The sequence below is a fragment of the Pseudopodoces humilis genome, chromosome 4 (assembly GCF_049639895.1).
Source record: "Pseudopodoces humilis isolate 2021_Gansu_Grassland_sample_001 chromosome 4, ASM4963989v1, whole genome shotgun sequence".
NCBI classification, from domain to species: Eukaryota; Metazoa; Chordata; class Aves; order Passeriformes; family Paridae; genus Pseudopodoces; species Pseudopodoces humilis.
The window spans coordinates 52,467,471-52,487,892 of NC_142203.1; the positions used below are offsets into that span (position 1 = coordinate 52,467,471).

Here is a 20,422-nt window from a genome sequence, read left to right on the forward strand (position 1 = left end):
GTAATTATGTTCCTGGAAGCATGAATGATGCTTGTCTTCACTTACATTCCTGTATCCAAATTACTCTTCTGTGCTGTTTCACAGTAGTCCTTCAGGCTGTGTTTGGGCAAAACTTGAAAAGTCTGGGAGGTGGTTAATTGTGGTGTTTTTTTGGCATTTGCTGTGTCCTTCTCCACATCCCTTGGAAGAAAATATAAACCAACCAACCAACCAAATAAAAAAAAAAGAGCGACAGAAGTGAAGATTTTTTTTTTTTTTTACTTTTCAGGTTAAAAATGCAAAGTCTAATTTCAGAAAATGCATGACATCCCTGCAGAAGAAAAGCAGAGTTCAGCTGCTCTGTGGAATTGGTGTGAGGCACAGTCCTGGAGCTGTGGATTTTCTGAGTGTGTGGGGGTTAATCAGCCCAAACATGACTGTGACAATAACACAGCACTTGTTGTGCATCCAGCTTGCATGCTGCCCACGGGATCGCCCCTGCGGGGAGATGCATGGGCTGCCCATGTCCATTGTTCTGGCTCGCCTGCCTGTTTCTTGTGTCCCCTTTCCTATTTGAAAAAGGAGAGAGACCAGCAGCAGAAACCAAAGCAGACCCAAACCAAATTTTCTTGTTATTAAAGGCAGCATTCTTTGCTCCTGCAGGTCCTGCGAGGTTGGCATCTGACGGGTTGTCCCAGTATGATATAAAGGTACAGATTTTTCCTTTTACAAATAGCTAAGCTTTATTTAGCCTGAGAAGCATCAACCTCTGCATGCCTAGCTGAGCACCTACCAGAGTTAAGAAATAAATTCTAGCCTGCCAGGCAACATTTCCTGCTATTTCTGTGCTGCAGGAATAGTAATATGTGTAGATGACTATTATTTGAAAGAACTTGTTATGTAGTTGTGGGCTGGAAAGCTGGGTTGAAAGCTCTGCTTTTGGATGAGAAAGTTTTTATATTTATGGTGAAGCCTAGTGCCTTTAGGGATCTTGCAGCTGCCAGTTTGGGGTCAGCACCAGACTTACGTCTAGCTTAAGTTTCATCTTTGAGACAGCACAGTTCATTACATGAGGAGTAAGTTCCTGAGAAGAGACCTTGTGGGTAACTGTGAGTCCTTAACTGTAAATGGATGTAAATGGAAATAATACTTGATGCAAAAAATACTGCAAGTTCCCATTGTTATCTACTTGGAGGTATCTAAACAGCTTTTGGGAGAGACCAAAATATATGAGAAGTGTCATTACAACTGTATTTCTGTCAGTTGTGTTTGATCTCTGGTCTTATATTCTGCTTTTTCTTTATATGTATTTGTTTGCAAAACTGGAAAATCTTTGTCTTGGTATTTCTTAAATACCTTTTAAAACAGGAGCTTGATTAGTAGCTCAGTGGGTATGCCGCTAATAATTTAGATAGAGAGAAACAAAATCTGGTCAAACCAGGTAAATCCGGTAAAAGTGCTATCAATACCAAGTGACTACTGTTTGTTTCTGGTTCTTTTAATAACATTTGAATGTAGTGGAATATTGCTGAGCTGACACAATTTTTATAAATGTGGCGACCTCTTTAGGCTTTTTTTTGTTTAGTTGCTTGTGTTTTTTTTATTTTTATTGCCAGCTGTGCAGAAGATTCCCCATTTGTTTGGAACTCACATATTGATATTGTCATCTGTGACATCTCAGAATTAAATCTTCAGTATGCACACATTCTGGAGTCTATGTTGAAAGTGTTGGAGCAGAGTGTTTCAGCTCGTGAGTCTTGCTGGGGGGAAAAGATTCTGGTCCCATATTGATTGTCTCTTGATCTAGCAGAAAGGCTATAATAAATCTATAATGAATGAACTGAACGGTGCAATTTCTACAGGTGTGAACAGCCCAGGCATGAGAAATATTTCTAATCTTAGAGAATATTGCTGTTTTCTTCAGAGCGCTGTACATAGGCTAGACAGAGCACAATTAAACTTTGTAAGAGAAACACAGGCTGAAAATCGAAGTTTGCATGGGAAGTAAGATATAGTTTGGTCTCTTCTGTGACTACGGTTAGGATTTGAAACCTTAGGGTTCATTTGGATATGGAAGTAGCATGCCATATCAGTTGCATTTATGAGAATAGCTAAAATGAAGTGGCTGCTGTTGGATAGTGTTTGAACTGAATTATGAAAGTGTATAGCAGAGTTTGTAACTGAGCACAAATACAACTATTTGTCTCCAGAGACAGAGCTCAATTTTTCTGTTTCTAGCCTTTCCGAGACCCTGGGACTCCTTCTAAAGAAAATGAAGATTGTGTCTTGTTGGGCATAGGTAAGAAAGAGTTAAAAATTTTGACTTCCCAGAATCTACTGATAGATAATGTCATGTCAGTTACACACAAGGCAGCTTCTTTAACAGATGTGAAGGTAGTTGACATTGCAGAATAAATTGATGAAAGATCAACCAGTTGCATCTATGTCAGAGAGGGAACCTCTTTTGTCTCTAGCATATGTAGGTCGTTTACCCAACAATATTGTGATACCAGGACTTTTCAGTAATGTGTTAGCTGTTGTAGGAACAACCTTCTTGAAAATAATATCTTATAGAGCCAACATATGTGACTGAAGCTATATATGTGACTGAAGGTGGCATGAAGTCTGTAGAAATGTTTACATGCCATAGTGAGTTGTGGGCCTGGTAGGAGAATATAGCCAGTTGTGCTGGACAGCACGTTTAGAGACTGAAACTCCACTGGAAAGGTATTTTCAAGCTTTGTGGAAAGCTACAAGAGCAGTATGCAAATATGGGCTCGTGAAAAGCACAGCAAGTAGGAAAATATGATGAGTAACTAAGCTCTGCTAAGTCTCTGTGCCAGGCAGAGACTGACAACCTGACATCACTGGCCTGTGGTCCAGTGCTGAGCTCAGAAAGAGCAGCCCAAATGGAGGCATTCTCAAAATCATACACAGATTTTGGTACAAAGTGAAGATTCACTTTGTGTGTGCAGAAAGGAACAGGATAGATGAGCACAGGGGGGATATATGTTAGAGGGAAATGAGCTGACATAAACTCAAAGACAGTTCTAAGATAAGAAGCTGGCAGATTATTCTATGACCTCTCACTAAATCAGCATCTATCTATTGTCTTAGTTACTGTCATACCAAACACCTGTACTTCAGCTATTTAATGATTGTCTCACTGTCCCATACAGGGAATATGAGAGCTCCATAGGGGAATTGAGACTAGTAGCAAAAACCCTAATATTCACAGTCATTCTAACTTCAGTGCTTTTGAGAATAGGACACCGTACCACTCTTTGGCTTGCTCAAAAATGCAAGGTATGTGGGATGTTAGTGCCCATGTGTTCAAATCTGTTTTGTCAAGCAAGACCAAAGCATTGGACTGCATCTCAGTGTAGGAGTGTGTGGAGCCACTGGAGAGTGATTATGGTTTGTTAATTTGAAAGCCACATTTGGTCTGGTCTTTCTTCCAGTTATACCATCTGGACAGAACATAAAGTAATTTAGAAGCTGACAAAGTAGAAGTTCTCCACCCTGAAATGATAGCTGATATTTCTTTTTCTTCCCTCTGAAATGCTTTTTCCTTCTAAGACATCATTCACACAGCATTGCTCGAGACAGCTGAAACAGAAGGCAGGCCCTCTTGCTTCAGACCTGCTCATTCTCTGATGTTTGGTTGGGCATCACGTCCTGAGTCCTCTTGGAAGAGCAAGCAAGCGACTTAGGCCACAGTTCATACAGTTGGGAGAGGTAGTGCAGATTTTTAGAGCTAAGAGGGTAAAAAGAGTGGTGAATTTGTATACCATTTAGATAAGTTTTATGTGCTTAAAATTTGATTTAAGTAAACTTTCTTAGGCATCTTATTTGCATATAAAGTAAAATTCTAATGAGTAGATATACATATATATATATATATACATATATATATATGTGCTCATGCATGTGCGTATGTCAAGTGTCCTAAGCACAGGACCATCTTACATTAAATTAAGAAAAATTCCTTGTTGTAACGCCTATATGAGAAAGAACCAACCCTCTGCTGCCCCCTATATCTTAATTACTTCACACTTCATTTAAGAAGTTGACTTGCTTGTGGAAAAGCTGCAGTGAAATCACTTCTACTTGTTTTAGAAATCTCTGTAACTGAGTGTTTGGTTGCCCTGTTTAAGGACTGGAGCATGGACCTGCTGCTGGCCAGACTGTGGGCTACCCTTGCCCATTTCTGGGCTGTGCACTCAAGTTGGCCAAAACACTCATCACACAGACATCCAATGGGATTTTGTCATTGACCTCAGCAGGACCTGAAGGGCTTCTGGTGAGCACCTTGTGTGAGGTCTGAAGGGGTTGAATTGCAGGCTAGGGAATGAATGGACTGTTGGGTGTGCAAGTGGAAGTGGGGAGGGATGAAGAAAGATGGAAAGAGAGTTTGGTGACAGCCAGAAATTTGTAAGTCAACCAAAGCTGAGTTTACTGGTTTATTTGAGTGTAAAAATCAGCATATGTTCTAACCTGACTCATTTAACCATATTGCTAAATATAATAGTTTTTCTTACCCTGAATTGTATTAAACTATTCTTAAAAAAACCCTTTTGCTTGGCAGTGCTGTTAAATGGCAGTGGTTTTGGCAGGAAAAACACACACTGGGGGATAAGAGGAGAAAATCAAATAGTTGTCAGTGGGGAAGAGGGAAACAGCTAAGGGGGATTGAATGAAAAAGAATGAGCAGAAACAAGCAAACTCTTGAATCTCACTAGTAGCTGGATGTGTAAACCAAAGAGGACTTGTAATAGTGAGGATGTGAGTGCTCTTTGAATGGGGCTACAAAGTCTCCCACATCTATTTCTCTCTTCTTTTTCTATGTGGTTCTTGCTTTAGAAATCTCTACCAAAAATCAGTGTTGTCATGGAATGTTTTTGATTGGAAGGGACCTTTGAAGTAGCAGTGGCTACTGGAAGGGCTCTCCTGTTCCTGCTCTCTGTGTTCTTCCTCTGACATCCCTTTCAAGCATACTGATCATTATGGCTCTTTCTCCTCAAAGTTTGGGAAGTGCCTTTGCAGAAGTGCTTTCAACATTTAGGATGCTAAAAGGGCACCAAGTCTCCTTGCTCCCTGTATTCTTCATCATTGGGTTGGGACCTGGCTGCCTTAGGCACGAGGTCTACTAGTGACTCTTGTAGTTTGGTTTTGAGAATTGTAATTCAATTTTTATTGTGCCAGGTGTTTGTCATCCTCCAGGATGTCTGGAGAGCCCCAGGGATATCAGTCCAGGGAGTGTGATGGTCCAATAGGAAGCCAAGAAGATGATGAGTTTTGGATTTGCACTATTTAAGAATGGAAGGAATAGGAGTAGGGCACAACAGGATGCTAGGTCATGCTTAACAGGAGGTTGTAGGGAGATACTCCAGTGCTAGTCACCCCTGCCAGTGTCCTCTCCCCTTTGTCTGTCTCCTTTACAAATTGTTAGATATCTGTTTTATGTTTACAAGAGAAAAAACTGCTAAACAAAACCCAAAACTAATTAACCAACACCCCACCCCCACCATGCACATTTTTCTTTTTTTCATTGGAGGTAGACATGCTGGAAATATTGAGAGAAAACCAATATCTGGTTGGGGAGAATGAATAAAATAAATAAATGGAAAGCAAAAAAAAAAGTGGTGGTTTTTTTGTTTTCTTTTCAATAGTATGCACGTGTTTTATTGCCAGGCATTGTCATCCTCAGAGTCAGCAACCATGAACATTATGGGAGAAAGTGTAGGAGGTAACAGCTGTATGCTGTTACTGTTGGGCATGTAACACTGCGAGCAGGGCATGGGTTTTTAAACGTTTTTGATTCCTTCCTGTTTTTCATAGCTGGTTGGGGAAGATGATGTTCACAGGGACATTTATAAAGCTGCAAAATTTTCTCTTTTCCATTAAGAAAAGTGACCCAAACACCCAGTTTTTCTTCCAAGGATATACACCTGGTTTTCCCCCTAAACTTCAGGGAGGGATGATGATGATAATTTTTCAAAATAATTTCCATGATCTCCTTCTTACATTGCCAGCAACTTAGTGGTGTCTATCGCTTCTATTTTGTTTGCTCTACCAGTGATGAAAAACCCCTAGAAACCATGTTTTGCCTGACATAAAATTACTGATGCCAAATTTTTTGGCAGTTCACTCTGTGACCAGGCAGCTACAAAATATTTCTAGTAGAGTCTACCCTTTGATTTTCATGATTCCACAGAAATCCCCGTTTAACCACAGACCAGTTTAAGGAAAAGAACATAATTGCCATAATGATCTTCTTTTCTGCAAACCAGTGGGCCTATACTAAAATCTGCAGAAAAATTTGTTTTCAGTGTTGCTGTTTTGTTCTTTTCTTTGATTAGATTTCCTCACCATGGTGGGTAAGACTTAAAAGTGGGAGATATTTTTTGGTTTTTTTTTTTTTGTCAAGATAGACAAAAGCGTAGTCCTGTTGTCTGGAGTTCTACCTTTGTGCAGTTTTTGTTATGTCTGTAAAATTATTATTTTTTTGTACTTACTGTCATCATATCTTTTTCTCCTTTTTTGTGTTTGTTTTCTTCTGGATTTTTTTAGGGAAGAATGTTTGCATTTGGAAGTGTTTGGAGTTAAGTGTGCCTGTTTTGACATTGGAACTACAAGAAATAATTGTATGGTTACTGATAGGTGAGAGTGAAAGTTTTGTGTTAAGTGTTGCCTATTTGAGACAGTTACAGGAGTCCTCTGATTCAAGCTGAGCAGATCTTTTCCATTTGTGGTCATTTTTTTATACTTTCCCAGCAGCTTTCCATCCTATCTTTGCTTTATGTATGCTTTGAGAGAGGCAGAGTGATCCAGCATAGCATTTCTAGTTCAGGACCTGCAGACTTCTGCTTCAGCTTCTCTCCTTAAAAGATTTCTAAGAAGACTTCGGGTATATCACTTATCTTTTCTCAGAAACTGTAGAAAGCAAGGTGATAAAGAGGCACTACAGTACTTGGATGACTTGAGATATGCAAAAAGTCAGACTGGTTGTGCCAAAGAACTTCAGTTTGTGGTAAAGGAAGATTTAAAACCCCTAATTTTTAGTCAAAAAGTAGATGATTTGAAAGTTGCAGAGAGAAAAAACAAATGAAGAAAATTGCACAGTTATGACTGAAGCTAATGATGGTGGCAATTGCACTCTGGGATTTTGGGTTGCAGCTTTGACATCTTTGTGCTGTGTTTTCCACTTCACAAAAGTTTTGCACGGTTCTTTGCACTAGAGATATACCTTGGGGTTGGTCTGTCACAGTACTGCCAGCAACAAACTTTAAACTACATTTAAACATGACAGTAACTTATTTCAGTAAATAAAAATATTAATATTTGTTTGGAGTGTCTATAAACAATGCAATATTGAAGACTGCAGAATAGTTAAGAGCTGTAGAAGATGCCGAAAGTCAGATTTTCCTGGGATGTGAACCTGGACTGATTTTAATTAAAAAGCTAGGAAGAAATCTGTAAGGAGCAGCATTAGACACTGAAACAAGCTTGTTCTTGTTGCTTGGAGTTTTCTTCACTCTTGATTTTCTGAGGCATTATAATTCAAAGGGAAGGAAGTGTGGAAGGAAGTGTGGAAGGAAAGAAGGGAGCGAGGGATCAACAAGCTACAAACATATGCTTTCTGGCTTCCTAGAACTTATTCACTTCCTCTACCTAAAATCTCAAACAAATTTGCTCAACAAAATAATCCTTCATAAAGGCACTTTTAAAAATTGATGTTTAAGTAATCTTTTTTTTCAGCCTGTCTTCTGACCAGTTTCATTTAATGCTAACATAAATGAGCAATCTGGGATGTATCTAATGTCAAGTTGCTCTTTAAATGTGAAATATTACCCAGAAATACATTGTGAAGAAAACAGCTGTAGTCTTGCGAGTGCACACAAGAAAACATTTCTCAGCTTTCCCCTTCCTCAAGAGACAGCCATTCCTTGAAGTCTTCCCTGAAACCTAGAAAATTGGATTTTTAATGAGGTAGGTCTTTGGTGAACTTTTTGGCATCACAGTCTGCCAGTGTGAGTGTAGACTCAATAACCAAGTCATTGGCACAACTTCAGTAGAAGAGAGGTCCAAGTTAAACTTTGGTTTGCGTTCACATAAGGCAATGTGCACGCTCCCTTCCTACTCTCACAGGCCTCCATGGAGCTGAAACAAAGAAGACCAATCCTTTAGTCCTCCAGCTTTTGCAAATAATCTCTTATTTTCATCAAGGAGCTTTCATCAGGATACTGGGCAAAAAAGCGATGAGCTTTCCACCCACATTTGTTCTGTATTTCCCAGCTAGTCTTTTGATCTGAATAGATCTCGGACAAGGGGCTCATTTAGGCAAATTATCTCCATATTACTTTGCTTACTGGTTGTTTCAAGAGTCAGGGCATACTGACCGCTGCCATGTGAAAGTAGTATTAATGAGCTTCTTACCCTAAACCGAGCTTGCTTGTTACCCAGGAGTGATCTTGGTGTTTTATAAAAAGGATAAAAAAGTAAATACCTACCATCGGTTATGAACCACACATCAGAAAGGTCTGAGTTGGAGGAATGCTGTGAAGTTCTAACAGCATGTGAGTGAACTGGGCAACATGAAGAGTATGAGATAAAACCCAAGATGATGCAGTGTGTGTGCCCATGGGCTCTTTGGAGCTACATTGAGTCAGTATTAGGCACAGGTCATGTTCTTGCCTAAGTTTTGTAAGAATATCGAGCCCTTCAATAACTCAATATGGTGAGTGTTTTCCAAAGATCTTGGAATACTAGTGCAGTTTGTGCAAAGCTGTTATCTGTCTACACAAGATCTACAGGTGATCTACTTGTTATGGTAAAAGAGGTCTCTAAAATGGATGTGTTTTGTCATCAGCTGTTTGAATGGAAGAGTGAAGAATAGAGCATGAGTGGAACATGTGAGCAGGAGGGTTGTGGGCTGGGGGTCAGGGCCTTTTAATCTCATGTCAGAATGTGGCTAGCTTTGATACCTAATTCACTGAGGGCTGCGCTTTTCTGGGAGTGCAAATTCTGCTGCTTTAAACTTGTAGTGGGAGGAAGAGGCTCTGTGATGCTGAATGGTTATGATCCTTCACCCTGTTGAAACCTGTGGCCCCATTGGGGTTGAAAGCATGGGAAACAGACATGTACCTCATTAATGTGTGTAGATTATGAGAGGGTGGGTATAAAAAGGATGGACCAGGCTCTTCTCAGTGGTGCCAGACAATAGGCAGTGGGCAGAAACTGATGCACAGGGAGTTCCACTTGAATTTGAGGAAGAACTTTACTGTGTGGGTGACTGTCCACTGGAACAGATTGCCCAGAAGGTGTGGAGTCTCCCTCAATGGAGATACTCAAGAACCATCTGTGCACAATCCTGTGCCATGTGCTCGGGCATGACTCTGCCTGAGCAGGGAGATTGGACCTGGTGACCTTTGTGGTCCCTTCCTACCTCAGCTGTCCTGGGGTTCTGTGATTCCGTTTGCAAGAAAAGCATGCAGTGCAAGAAACTCTGTGTTCTTCCCCTGCCCTGTACCCTGCCCTTCCCAGCTCTGATCCCCTATGGGTGATGCAGTGTGGGTAGGCTGCCACAGAGTGCTGGAGAGGGAGATGGAATCCACCAAATACTGCCATAACATCGGGTGGTGATGATGGGCAGTGACTGCCTGCCTGGACCACTTGAAATCCACTGCTGAACAGTTTAAATCCTAAACTGCTGTGTTACTTGTGGGAGACCTCTGTTTGCAAAATATGACAATAATGAGCCAGTTCCTTAAACCAAATGCCTGAATTAATAATTAATATTTTTATTAATTAATTATTAGTAATCAGAAACTTAGCAATAAGGAGGATAGTAAGAACAAGTGGAGGAGGTTTTCAACTAAGATCTCAAGGGTCTGGGCTTGGTTCCTTGTTTTTCAGTGATTGGTTCATCAATGATTTGGGAAAGGGTGAGGGACAGAATAGCAATGTGGCAAAGCTTTTCTAACTATTCCTGTCCATAAGAAAAACCCCGGTCTTCAGTAGAGAAGAGAAGTGAAATGGCAAAACTAATGTCTGTGACAAGCCATCCTTCAAGACCTATGAGGATGCTGACAGCCACAGTCTGCATAGCCATTGCATTGCAGCTGTGGGCAAATTGAGTGTTACAGATGGAGGGTGCTTGGTGCCTGGCATCTGGCTGGCAATGTTTTCCTTTCAGTTGCCTTCAATTCATATTTGCTGAGTCTTGTTAAGTGTAATGTAGGGTAAAGCATATAGTTTGTCTAGGAACATTGTCTGATGCTCTCTGTGGGAAGATATGCTCTAATTAATAAAAACAATGGAGTGAAGAAAGTAAGGAAGCCAGGTGTGCCTGTGAGACCAATGGTGAAGATCACCTAACCCTTTCTACATAATTATATCTTGTCAGATGCTTTGATGTACTTTGGGAAAGGATTGCAGGCTCTGTTGGGCCTGAGACAGAACCAAGCTGGGGGAAATTGTTTGCATTGTTGATATCAGGGGAGACTCTTCCCAGAGCAAAGTGAACAGGATGTTTTTAGCAGAACTTTCGTTCAGGCAGCTCTCATCCTACCTGTGTTCAAAATTGACTCTCTCCAGCTCTGTTTGTGGAGTCATTTTTCAGATTTTCCATGCTGTATATGTCCCTTCTCCATCTGGGGAGGGGGTAGTGGATCAGGGTTGTCCCCTTCTGCTCTTACTGAGAGAGAGAACTGCCAGCTGTGGTTTATCAGTGTTTGGGGAGAGGCAGCCCACCCACTCTGTACCATAGTGCTGTTCACTGCACGTGCAGGGAGGAAACAGTGCTCTTGCATGGAGTCTGCGGATGTGGTGACTGACATTCCTTTGCTTCCTTCAGTCTTGCCACGAGCCACAGGAATGGTCAGACAATAGAGAACACACTGTGCTATCTCTGGAAAACATTTAGATTTTATGAATGTATTTTGGTAAGCATTGGTTGAAAGAATTTAAGGCATTACATTATTTGTCAGAAGTGTTAGCCTTAGATAATACACATAAACCCCCACAGTTGTTCTTTATCTTCACCTTGGTATATATAATGAAAAATATTTTTTCAGTGGAAAGTGAGGTTAATATTTTCCAGCTAAGAGCACCTTTTATTTCATAAGCAGCCAGATCTCTGTGGTAGCTGCCTGCAAATGCCTCTACTTTGGAAAGAAGGAGTGGCAGGTGAAAAGTGGGTTGGATCATCCTACAAAGTGCAAGAAACAAAATATTTTTAGTCAAAGACTGTAGGGCAAAGCCCTTCTTTGTGGCAAAGATCAGCATGACATCTTTCATGGTTGCATAAAGGAGTTTTACAAATAAGGAAAAAGAAGCCTTTCATAAGGCCCAAACAGAGTAAGTAATGTGAGTGATATTCAATTAACCCTTCAAAAGTAGGGGTTAAGGTTGATAATTTATCTGCACTTTCAGACTGTGATTGACAAATTCCTGTGCAAGATCCTGTTTAGGAGAGATTGCAGTATGCAGGTGAAAAGCCTAAGTACTTAGACAAAAAAAAAAAGATGATGAACAGCAGGAGTTTATGATCAAGGTTTCATTACTACAGAAATTTAGTTGTTTGATTCTCCATGAATTATGTAATAGGGCTGCTGCTGAAAAATTATTAATTACTAATTTGTGTTAGAATGTTAGATGAATGTGACTTTTTTTAAGGGAGGGAGGAGAGGCAATAACTGAGCAGTCAGTGCAAACATTTATGCAGTGTACAGAGGTCACTCAGGAAAGTAAATGTCTCGGCATGTAAAATATTTTAATGCCATTAAATACATTGGCTGCATTTCCTCATGGTGAGTGTTTTGTTCAGCTCTAGTTACCCCTCCCTGGACTAAACAGAAGTCCAGTAAGACCAATGAGAAAAGAATTCTGTTCTTTTAGCTGAATCTGTAAGTGAAAAAAGCCAGATTTGCAGAAAAGATGCACAAATGGAGATACCGTAGAAGGAATCAAAATTTACCACTTCTCATAATATAAAACAAAAGAATATAATATAGAACAAAAGAATAATAGATGAAATTGAAAAATGAGGAACTTTAAAACAGCTCTCTAAATTTAAACTGCCCTTTGGAACACTGCCACTTGTGTGTGTCTGAAATGAAAACTTTTATTCTGGTTAAATATACCCAGTGAGCCTGGTGTAGGGAAAATTGCTGTGTAGAGGGGTAGTCTTCTCTGTTGGAGCATCTGGGAAGGGTTTACTTGTTGTTCTCTGTCCCAGCCTTTTCTCAAACTGTGGCCATGGTGGGAGGCAGGCGAGTGGTCTGGGTGGTGTGCAGGTGGGAGTTTGTCAGTGCCTGCGTTCCTGTATGCCTGGGGGATTTATCAGTGCAATTTGAACCTGACATTCCAGGCAGTGGAGATATTTTGAAGTGGATGCTTAAGGCATGGATTTATATCCTCCCTGTATTTTCCATTGTCTTCTGTAATTCCCTGGGGCTGTTAATTATACATATAAATCAAACAAAGTCTCTGTGAGTGTCTAATATTTAAAGTGAAAGTCTAAGTCTTCCAGTGTCTGGGGTGAATTATTCTTTTCAGGCCTAACAAAGCTGGCAGAACTTCAGTTAAGGGAAGGGCAGAACAATGATGTGCTTCAACTGTGTTTTATGTAATTTGTGCACTTTATGAGGGGCTTTATAATTATTTTATCCCTGAAAATATGATGGATATTTTTCTAACGGGTTTTGAATTAAATTTGCATTTGAATTGCATTACTTTCTTCAAAAAATACATTGTTATCTCTGACTGAAATGTGGATCAAAGAATCACTTGAAACATAATACAGACGTAGCACTGCAGACCCTAGCAGCCTGAAAAATAATTGAAGTGAAGTAAGGAATGTTAACAAGCTCAAATGTCATCATCTTCCAAAACCTGACATTTAAGCTGATCCACATTCCCCCTCCTCCTTTATGTGGAATACAAAACCACATACATTGTGGGGTAACTAAAAGAAATGTTTGCTGGAGTTGGTTAAGAAACAGTGGACATGTTATTTTTGTATTACCTCTTGTATAGCCACATATAAGCCTGTTTGAAAAAAATGTAGTTTGTGTAGCGTAAAGATGTTGGGGGAAGGGATAATGAGCTCCTACTGAATGCTAATTGCTTACGAGTTGTTCAGGGAGACTGTGTAAGAATGGAAGATTTGTTGTAAATTAGTCACTAGCTGTATTGTGCATTGCAGTGAGGTTAGACCAGAGCTGTAAAGGTGCCAGCTCTACAAAATCCTGATGATTCACTGTCTAACTTGGTGACTGTGTGAAGGAGAAATTACTGTGCAGACTAAATATTATTAGAAAAAATGCTTCTCTAATGACAGTGTAATCTTTCTTCATGACACAAGCTTTAAGCTCTCTTGAGCTAGAAAGACGGGAGTAACAGATTTTGAGTGGGTTATCACTGCTTTTACAGCTGCAACATCCTGAGGTCTGCCAAAATTATAAATGCTGAGAGGAGGGGTATTGCTCTGGAGTGATATAGAGCCCAGCAGATTGATTAGTGCTCATAGCTTGGTGTTACATCTTTGGCTTCTTTAGTTCCAGCGTTTTGCCTGACCTTAATTTGAGATCTTCTAACCCCCACTTTTAACATGGAAACAAAGCTTTGTAATAGTTTATTTGCTTTTGACAAGTATTTTCTGATTCCTTACTCGGCTCCTATTGTTTTCATTTGCATCAAAATGAAAAGGTGAGTTAATGATTCATTGGCACACAGTGACCTTTCAAATAGCTCTGGACCACGATGCAGCAGCTCAGCTCGAAGCTCTCATACTTTAACCTTCTTGCTTCTGCTTTAATATTTGCAGCCTGTTCTGTCTACATGCCTGGACGCCTGAAGAGAGCAAACATTTACAGCTTCTCCCTCCCCTGTGTTTAGTGGGCAATTTGATCCTTCTTTGTCCATTCGTTTATTCCACACTACTCTTAGACTTGACTTGCTATTGAGAACAACAAAGTGCAACTTTGGGAATCTGCTCTCTGTTTATTTAGCACAAAAATGGACTCAGACTCTGATTCACCTTTTAATTACTCTTGGCCTTCCTTACCTAAAATGAGGATTCGAAGAAGGGCATCCAAACCAGGTAGAAAAAGCTATCTTCTTTTAAATAACTCTTCTTTTAAAAAGATACTTTACAGCTCTGTCTTCTTTTCATTTTCTGCTTCTGTGAAGGTGGCTCTATAAAGAGCTTGTGTGAGGTAGATTTTCTTTCTGTCAAAAGTCCACCTCAGTGTTTTTTATGCCTTTTTAGATAATGGTGTTGGAATTCTTTAAGTAAAAAGAAAGTATTTTTTCTCCAGATTATGTACTGTTAATTGCAATTATTTTTACTTCTTTACTCGCTTATGTTTCTTTTTTTCTCTTCTTGATGTATGTGTAGCTCTCACTGAACTACTCTGACACCCTGGAGCTGCATGGCACAGCAGCAGCTGCAAAACTTCTGATGGTTGCAGTTATTTTCATTTAGGGAGAATCTGGTAATTCAACTATGCCTCAACAGCTAACAGGTTTTGTTTGTTTTTTAAATTATGAGAAAAAATCATACCAGAATGAAGAGAAAAATATTTTGCTTTCTGCAAAAGCAAAAGAAAAGGGTCAGTCACTGTCTTTGCATAGTTAGACATTACCCACCTATGTGGAGAAATCTTTGGGAGGTAGGGGCTATAAATTCTGTCAGTATGAGAAAGAGGGCTTTTAAGGAGGCTCAAAGACAGTGACCAGTAAGTTTATGTAAGGAAGAGTCATGATTGGAAGCTTTAATGAGGAAAGAAAAAAATTTTACTACACATAAAAGCAAAAGACTGAAGACAAAGAATGGAAAAAATATATGATTTCTACTTTTTTTCATAGAATTGGGAGTTTCTTTGTGTTTCAGAAAGGGAAAGAAACAAATCAGAGGCGTAAGATGCGTCAGTGTCTTTAAATTCAGTAAACCAAGAGAATAATTTTTACACAGACTGAGATTTTGACCTAATTTAGAATGAAAAATGCGTGTTTTAATGTGCAAGGCACTTCCTAAACTTTTTCCTTCTTTTCCTGAGGAAATCCAGTATTTCCCAACTGCACAGGAGTTTCTGCAGTGTATATGGATGCATATGCAATTTGCAGAGATGAAATGTGTTGCAAGCTGCACATGTGTTTACTCCATCTAAAAGAAGGACTCATTTTATCTGTAAATACTGTAGCTGTGCATCCTTTATTCACTTTTGTTTGGACAGATTTTTTTTTAAGTAGTCCATCAGTTTTAAAGCACTGGATACAGATGTGGTGTTTATATGTTACAGTATTGTAACTTGTTTTCCATCCCTGTTAGTAGTATATGAACACATGTGGCTTGTACACACAGCTGATCTTATATGTGGGGTTGTTGGAGCAAGAAGGTGCCTTTGGGTACCTGTGAATATTTCAGTGGTAAAGTTCAAGGGTTCATTTGTGCTTGGGGGATTGAAATTCTGTGTTGATGTGGTGGGAAAAGTGCCTTTGCAAGGGGAGGGCAAGCTCATGATCTAAGCTCATGATCTCTTTTTTTCTGCAAGTGTCTGAACATGACCAGTTGATCCTGGCATGCAGGTCTGGGGCACCTAGCTCATGGCTATATTTCATTCCTACAGGGGTTCAGATCTCAGTGAACAGGACATTTGCAGTGCCTGGCAGGAAACAGTGCAGGGTTCTTCCAGCCACTCCACAAATCATGAAATCATGTACCTGTGCTGGGTGCTCCAGCTATTCTGGACCATGAAATTTCAGCTGCCACCCTTCCCCTCTGAAACATCAGGCTGTTGGCATCCAGACCTAGGGTTGCTCTTCTTGGGAGGCTGGGGAGCTGTGCAGACTGTCCTATTCTTCAGAATGGAGAGTCAAAGTTATCACACGCCACTTCCCACTATATACATCAGTGTTTTCACATTTTAAGGCCCAAAGTCAGTTTTCATTGCTGCTCAGGAATGCCTTTCAGACTGTGTGTGCAGCCCCTGCCCTTCCCCTGGACTCCTGCAGTCTGGCAGACTTCACTTCTTTGGGACATGCATTGCAGATTGCCCCTTCCTGCTAAAGCTGCTGGGCATGGCATATTTAAATGGTAATGAGACTATACAGAGAATGTGAACGTGATTCTGTCTTAGTGACTGGACTGGGAAGAGGATCTAGGTTTTTTTCCTTGCTGCAAGAGAGCAGAAGTATTTAATTTGTTATTTTATGTGAAATTCTCACAATGCACAGTCCTTACTCTGCACAGTCCTGCCTGCTCAGAGACAGTGACTCTCAGCCTTTTTGGGAACTTTAAAAACCTTCGGGGGTGCTGGGAATATCTGTCTCTGATGAGTCTGTCCTACTGCACTGAGAGGTGGGAGTTACACACTGAGTCCACTTGTGCAGAGGTGTGAAGTGAACATCCCATATGGGTACATCCCATATCACGGGAAAGTAGTGTTTTTGGTGTACTGTTCAGTAAAATGAGACACCAACTTATTTCTGTTTGTGTATTCATTTGTGTAGTAGGTAAGGTGCCTCCTTGAGGGAGGGGGTCACGACTGTGAATCCCATGTTGAAAACAGATACTTTCTTACAGCTCACATTTAGGTGAAAGGCTTACAGGTGCTTTTATCCCCGGTGGCTACTTTAGGACTACATCTTGAACATGTTGGCATTATTTTCCAGCATCTATATGCCTGATCCCCCTTGTTCAGTATATAGTTAACACAGTGCTTTAGTTTCCACTTTGTTGATTTAAGACAGTTAAATGTTCATCTATGACAATAGCATTTCGAAGCCTACATCATTTACCTTCCATGTAGGGTTATTCTCAAATACTTGCTTAATTTAGCTGTCAGAAGTAGTTGTGCTGTCTGAATGAAGACCTAAGACACCTCAATTAAATCCAGTTCTGTCCCTGAAATTGATTGTATGGGTCATATCTACAGATGTGCATGCTGTTTCAGTTGGACCCATGCTAGGAACTTCTTTCTTAAAATACAGGTGACCTGGCTTTAGAGCAGTATATCTGCAGTCCTGCATGACCCATGCACTTAGCTGTCTGTATTTTTCACTGACTTCCAATTATACATTAACCCCTGCTCAGATTGCTGGGGGTAAATGTGATGAGCTGTCTGAAAACTATTCGTTGTATCTAGAGAAGGGAATTTATAATTTCTTTCCTGGCTCTTGTTTTGGTCATGTTGATGTATTTAACTGCTCTTTTGCTGTGTGTTCTCCAATGAAACAACTTAAGTTTTGGTTTTTGTGAGAAAAAAAAAAAAAAAATCATTATTGTGTTCTTGCCATTTTCTGACACAGACCATTCAAGGCAATGCATTTTCTTACACCAGCATAAGACATGTTTTTAATTACTGCTGTGATGATGTGGTTTTTTTTAAGTCATAGTATTTGTATAAGCTTTTTGGCTGATAGAATGTGCAGCCTTTGCTGCGTAACTCTACAGTATTAGAGAAGATGTAGAGAACTTGCGCCTAGTCACTCTTTGGTCAAGGTAATTTATTTAACCCATGTTTGGAGATTATTCTTCCCAGCATGACATCTAAATAACATACATCTATCTAGACTGTTGATCGAGCAGATGGCAGAGAGCCACAAGCTCTTCTAAAGGAGACATGTCTTTATTCTTTTTCTGTGATCACAGTGTAGAGCCAGAGGGTGTTCTGTTTTGGCAGAATGATTAGCTTGTTGAGCTGTGCTTGCTGGGCTGTTCCAGTAGCAAAGCCAATTCTCCTCTGTTCTATTCAGGTCATTCCTACTTTAGCAAGCATCTTGAAATCCACTTCCAATACCTTACAGAACCTAAACTCTCCTGGGGATGCCTTTGCCAGTTTGCCCTGGCAGTCCTGTTTTTTCACGAACTGTGCTGATTTTTTGCGTCTGCAATGTGAATAACCTTTTTGAATGCCTAGGAGAGATTTTTTGAGACATTTTGTTTGAAAATAGATTTTGTTGATATTCTTCATCTTTCAGGCAAGTGCAGCCTTGCTGTGTGTTACTGCTGGTACCCAGTACAGTGAGCTGTTACCTGCTGCCATGTTAACGTGGAGGGAAGGGTCTGCTGATGGTCCCTGTAAGGTCCCCTGTAAGAGGGACTTGTAGCCAGCAGAGCAGGCTGGAGGCAGTTAGTGAAGCTGTAGGAATGCAGTGTGTGATTTGGACATTTGCAATGATTTTGTCACTTTTTAAACTACGTGGGCCTTTCGGGTGGAAATAAGTTACTAGCACAGTCAATATGTGATTAATATTGGTGTCCCCCACATTCAGCAAGGCTTTAAACTTCTCATGTTACAAAGTTAGTTTGATGTTGCCATTCCTTCATACCGTTGAAACCGAGGGGGTGAGGGGGCAGAGTAGGAATAAAGAGGTACGGTGGGGTCATACTGCTGTTGCAATTCATGATCTTGAGGGTCTTTTCCAGTGTACAATTCTATGATTCTTTGAAGCCTGGAATAATTTGTTACCATTTAAAACACCAATGAAAATTTATTTAGTCATGTCACATTTAACAACAGAATAACTGGAGCATCTCCAGGAAAATATATGGCATTTAATGGGAATCATTAATAAAGGTTTACGGGCCGAAGCTACTGCAGGTAGCATATTCTGTTATAGCTTGTATTTGCAGCATCTTTCTCCAGAATTTGTTACTTTGGTTGTTACTCTTTTACAGAATTTTAAAATAATGTAACATGTTATTAGAAGGGGGATTTGGGTTCTTTCTGGTTTGGGATGTGCAGTCCACTAAAGTGACTCTGAAGACCCCATGTGACATCCCACCCTGAAGGGGAAGAACTCACCCAAGGCAGATGCTCATGCTCAAAATGAATGGCAAAAGCCAAAGAGTCCACAAAAACTTAGAAAATTTTAGTAGTAAATTACAACGTGGCATGGAAATTGTTATAAGGTATTTCCTGATGTCCTCCTGTAAGCACACAGCAGTGGGTTTTGTGTAAAGAGGTGGGTTGAAAGAGAAGAGAGAGACAGGGAGATGTATTAAAGAGGGGTTGAGAGAAAGAAAGGGAGATCACTAGTCCTGGCTTCAATGTCAGTCCAGCTAGTTGGGTGTTTAGGGTCCCAGGGCTCTTGTACAGCCCAGCTTTGGAGGAGTATGTTTATTTAGATAGTTTTTTTATTTTAGATAGTTTTTTTTCACTTAGCCTGGAGCTAAGTTTCTTGCTTTCTATACAAATGAGTTTTCATGTACTGTCCAGTTTTCTAGACTTTTCTGAAACTGAGTCAGAGGGCTTTGGGGGTCTTGGATGGTCTTGACCCCTCCCCTACAGTCCATGCCTACTTCTTGACCTCATTCCTGCACTTGAGCTGCATTGTGCTGTTCTTATCTCCAGGATCCAGAAGAAGGACATTTGCCCCAGAAAAGTGCTGCCCTGCCTCTTGAGCCACATCCTATTCCTTCTCACAGCATGTCATTACTGACAGTCCTTGGCTGGCTCTGCAGCTGTCTTTCTGTCAATGTTTGAGTCATACACATGTGCCCTCTCATCTTGGAGGTTTCTGCACCCCAGTTGTGGGAACTATTGCTGAAGTCAAGAAACTGACTTTTTAGACTCAGGTTTACACCGTGATGTGGGAATCCCTGATGCCTGGGCTGTTTTTCAGGAGTGTGTGTTGAGAATTTGCCAGCCTAGCACGGGAGGTGTACACCACCCTTGCCTGCTGTACCCAGCGGGTTTATATACGAGATGGAGTGCAGGCTGGGGAAGGTAATACAGATAACAAGAAGAAATGGAGAGTCTGACACTTACTTTTTTGCCTGGTTGCTGGTTTGAGACCAACCCTGGGAAATCTTTATTTGCCACAAGAAAGTACTGCCAATTTTGCCAAATCACATTTCCATATGATATAAACTGCCAGAGTTTGATGAGCTGCTGTAGAAAACAATGCTTTTATAATACTTATAAACAAAGGCTTTGGGATCTTGTCAGATCCCAAAGGAAATGGTTTGCAGCTTTACGAGTTCTCAATATGACAGTCACTAAAATCATGTTAAAATTCTTGCAGGACAGAGAAACAAAATAAGATGTGTAAGGATGTTTTAATAGTATGAGATCCCACAAGGCCTGCCAGGATTCGAAACCAAATACTCATAGTGTGCCATTTCTAAATGGGAATTTCCATCTTTCTCTGAGTATAGAGGCTACTGTTCTTAGGCTTTATGAGATAGCATCTTAAATAAAAGCTGTGGTGTATCATTGCAGATTTGGCAGTGGTCTGGGACTTCTTTTTTTCAAAGCAACAAATGCACCAGACCTTAACAAGTGTTGCTTCTAATCCAGCTGTAATTTTTCATTATGAATTTCCTTGCAGTCTAATGCCTACAGCATCTTGGATGGGCTTTGAGCAGTCTGATCTAATGAAAGATGTCCCTGGGCATGGCTGGGAGGTTGGACTTCTCTTTCAACACAAA

The 20,422-nt window shown here is 40.4% G+C and overlaps 1 protein-coding gene across 16 annotated transcripts in view; it reads left to right on the forward strand.

The window, feature by feature from the left end:
- Positions 1–20,422, forward strand: part of ARHGEF28 (Rho guanine nucleotide exchange factor 28) — a 110,956-nt gene that overhangs the window by 36,021 nt on the left and 54,513 nt on the right. Inside the window, exons 3-5 of one of the 16 annotated variants that reach the window (XM_088054302.1) lie at positions 643–689; positions 1,596–1,729; positions 2,218–2,278. The exons of 11 other annotated variants lie outside the window; for them this stretch is intronic. Coding sequence is in view for 2 of the 5 variants with exons in the window: in XM_088054294.1 (XP_087910420.1) it covers positions 14,002–14,086 (85 nt within the window). In the remaining 3 variants the exon portion in view is untranslated. Of the gene's footprint in view, positions 1–642; positions 690–1,595; positions 1,730–2,217; positions 2,279–13,974; positions 14,087–20,422 lie in introns of those variants that run through there. 4 more of the 16 variants (XM_088054300.1, XM_014252384.2, XM_088054294.1 and 1 more) reach the window with 4 other exon arrangements.